Source organism: Austrofundulus limnaeus, unplaced genomic scaffold (assembly GCF_001266775.1).
Source record: "Austrofundulus limnaeus strain Quisiro unplaced genomic scaffold, Austrofundulus_limnaeus-1.0 Scaffold844, whole genome shotgun sequence".
In the NCBI taxonomy this organism is placed as follows: Eukaryota; Metazoa; Chordata; class Actinopteri; order Cyprinodontiformes; family Rivulidae; genus Austrofundulus; species Austrofundulus limnaeus.
In genome coordinates, this window is record NW_013953246.1 from 38655 (window position 1) to 42236 (window position 3582).

At 42.4% G+C, this 3582-nt stretch overlaps 1 protein-coding gene across 1 annotated transcript in view; it reads left to right on the forward strand.

Moving 5' to 3' along the window:
- The window catches only part of abhd18 (abhydrolase domain containing 18), a 46131-nt gene that overhangs the window by 32947 nt on the left and 9602 nt on the right, over positions 1–3582 (forward strand). The window contains exons 7-9 of the mRNA XM_014029037.1: positions 353–380; positions 719–857; positions 2349–2438. Of these exons, the coding sequence (XP_013884491.1) occupies positions 353–380; positions 719–857; positions 2349–2438 (257 nt within the window). The remainder of the gene's footprint in view (positions 1–352; positions 381–718; positions 858–2348; positions 2439–3582) is intronic.

Consider the following 3582-nt stretch of genomic DNA (forward strand, 5'->3'; position numbering starts at 1 on the left):
TATCTGGTGTGTACTGTGTGTATCTGGTGTGTACTGTGTGTATCTGGTGTGTACTGTGTGTATCTGGTGTGTACTGTGTGTATCTGGTGTGTACTGTGTGTATATGGTGTGTACTGTGTGTATCTGGTGTGTACTGTGTGTACTGTGTGTATATGGTGAGTACTGTGTGTATCTGGTGTGTACTGTGCATATCTGGTGTATTCTGTGTATTTCTGGTGTGTACTGTGAGTACTGTGTGTATCTGGTGTACTGTGTGGATCTGGTGTGTATTTCTGGTGTGTACGGTGTGTATCTGGTGTGTACTGTGTGTACTGTGTGTAAACAGCTGTATTGTTTCTTGACTGAAGCTAACATGGCTATAGGAAACCTAAAGACCAGCTGTAAGTGAACTCTTCAGACACTGTGTTTCATATTCATGTAAAACTTGATTCAAAGCTTTTATTTTTTAATTTAACTTTTGCTCAGGTCCCTCTTGGAATAGAAACTTAAGTCTCATTGATAAAACACAATAAAATAAAACATAATTAAGATCTTCTGTTTTTGTCATCACAACCTGAAGTTTAAATGGATTTTTAGTTTTGATTATAAGTAATAATTATACAGAAATCTTCAGATTAATGTAGTCCTGTGGGTCAAAGAAACATAAGTCAGATTATCTGTGAAATGTTAGTATTATTTCTCAGTCCTGGTAACAGAGTACACTGTCTGGATATTTCAGGAGGTCGTGTCTGAAGAACGTGTCAGACCTGTTTGTGATGGGCGGAGCTTTGATCCTGGAGTCCACAGTGCTGCTTCGATGGCTGGAGAGAGAGGGCTACTGGCCTCTGGGAATGACGGGCATCTCCATGGGAGGATATGTGAGTTAGTAAAATAACCTGTTGTTGGCTCAGGCTGTCAGGAAGGTGATGTTAGCTCTGCCTGAAACACTTTGAAGAGGAGTTTTCATTAAAACAACCAGAGAAATGGCCTTTTCTGTAAAACTGCAGTAATACTGAGTTACTGCTCCCTCTCCTGGTCAACCGGCTCATCACCACAACATCCCTTCTTGACTGGAACTTGTCACAGGTGATGATGTCATCAGGCCTGGAGGACCAGGCTTGTCTTTCAGAGGGAAACTCGTGGCCTCTAAGTGATGAGTTACCATCACCTTTCTCCCTGGCCTCTCTGGCCTGCAGCTTGACGCAGGTTCTTAGTTGTTCCGGTCCATATCTTCAGCGGACCTACGGTGGGTTCCTCTCTTTGCCTCTTGTGGGTTGACATGAGCTCAGTTCTGTGCTTCTTGTTCTTTGTGGTGTCACAAAGAGACATCTGTGACCTTTCAACAGCTGGTGTTATAGACCCAGTTTATGGTTGTGGTTAGTGAGGATGGATATAAAATCCATATGAGCGGAGGCCTCCTAAGTGGGCCCATTGCTCTCCCCAAAAAGACACTGGTCTTCATTCAAACCTTCTCGTCCCTCGAATGAAGGACACAAGGTTAGAAACACTCAGTGTTCTGAGTTTCTCAGGATCCATAAAGGGGTCCCCAAGAATTATTTTCCTTTGACTACTCAGAGCCAGGCAGTGGTCTAAGTAGTGCAAAGAGGTCTCTAATTCAATGCCACAGGCATCACACAGACCAGAGCAGACTGTGCCCAGTTAGGACTCCAACCAGTGTCCTTAGAGTTTTCCTTGTCAGGGAGATGAGAGCTTTCCCAAACCTTAGATTTAGGCTGTTAATCTGTTCCCATGCCTGTCTACAGTCATCTACCTCCAGCGGATTGAGTGTTGACGTCTAATCCAGGCCTGTAGGGCAGTCCTACAGAGTGTTGCTGAGGTACCTACAACAGGCTCTGGTCCTTTGAAGTGAGCCTGACTGCCAGCTTTTGTGAGGTAGTCAGCTCTGTTGTTACATAGACCCAGCTTATATCCTTGCCTCTTCCTACAAAAGTAGTTAAAATCTAAAAGTAGCTGAACGAAACCTAAAAGTTAAAAGTGACCCCATACAGTTCATTGTAATGATGTAACATAGATTTACAAACACACTCATTACTGCACCGCTCATGTTTCAGCTGATGTGTTATTTAACCCTAACAGTGAGATCTGTTGAAGACCTTTCACAGTGGTTCAAATATCCTGTCATCAATAGAAGATCTTTGCAAAAATAAAACTCTTGACAGAAAATGAATGTTGGGACATTTCAGAAGTTTGTGGAAATGATGCCACAGAGAACGAGTTCTGTAACCTAAGCTAAAGGCGGTCCAATGAAATACGAGAGTGTGACTTTTTATCAACAACACCCAAAATATTTGATGTGTAATCTGATAAATCCAATTTGAAGATCATGTTTTGTGTGTCTTTATATCAAGATGGCATCACTCGCAGTGACCAACTGGCCGAAACCCATCCCTCTGATTCCCTGTCTGTCCTGGTCCACGGCGTCCAGCGTGTTCACCACGGTAATCCACTTCACTGCCACCACCACCATCACACAGAAATTTATACTAACCACAGCAGCTAACACAGCTCTACTGGTTTATTTGATCATGTTGGAGCGTGTGTTTGTTTGTCAGGAGTAGGGCTGCTACGATTAATCGATTAATCGACAACTAATCGATTATTAAAATAATCAATGACTAATTTAATAATCAATTAATCGTTTTCTTTTTTTGTTGTTCTTTACTTTGTTTTTCTCTCCAAACTGCTTTGACACCTTCCACTGCCACATCTGCCTTTCTGTCCTTGACACACATGCACAGTAGTGGTAACTGGGGTCGGCCGTGGACGTCACAAGTAGGGCCGCACCGATTAGTTGAAATAATCGATGACGTCGATTATGTAAATTTGTCGACGCAGATTTTTTATTATCGATTCTCTGTATTACATAACCACCAGGTGAATGTTCATGCAATTCCATTTCAGTACCTAAAWGCATCYTTGCGACCGTATTGGAATAAGAGTGGTGAGTTTTCCATGCTTGTCCTGAACGCAGCATCGCGCAAGAGCGTAATGACGTCAGCAGCTGCTGCTTCAGTTCAGTCTGAAGATTGAAAACAAGCCTCGCAGCTCCTGAAGTAAAATTTACCGAACAGACCACCTCTGAATTATCTGGTGGATTAATTATCTTGTGAYCAVGARGTTCACTTGCTCAAAGTAAATAAAGTACCACCACTTTCTTTATTTCATCCACCATTAAACAGAGTGTACACAGGACGAGTCATTTCTGCCTTGTCCTCTCTCTGTCAATGCTCTCTGGTTTCAGAAGAACCTCTGCTTAGCCTGTTAGCTTTAGCATTAGCCCTGACACTATCACCATATATGTGTATTAGCTCAGCGCTACACATTCTCCTCTCATCACTGAGGTCCTCCATCCACATGACAGAGAGGAGAACACAAAAATGACTCAGTCTGTAACTGAAAATATGGATGGAGGACCTCAGTTTAGCTTGTTCGTCGCGCTAGCAATGAGCTAATACAGTGGTTTGCAAAAGTATTCATACCCCTTGAACTTTTCCATATTTTGTCACATCACAACCACAAACATAAATATATTTCACTGGAATTTAATGTGAAAGACCAACACAAAGTGGTATACAATTGTGA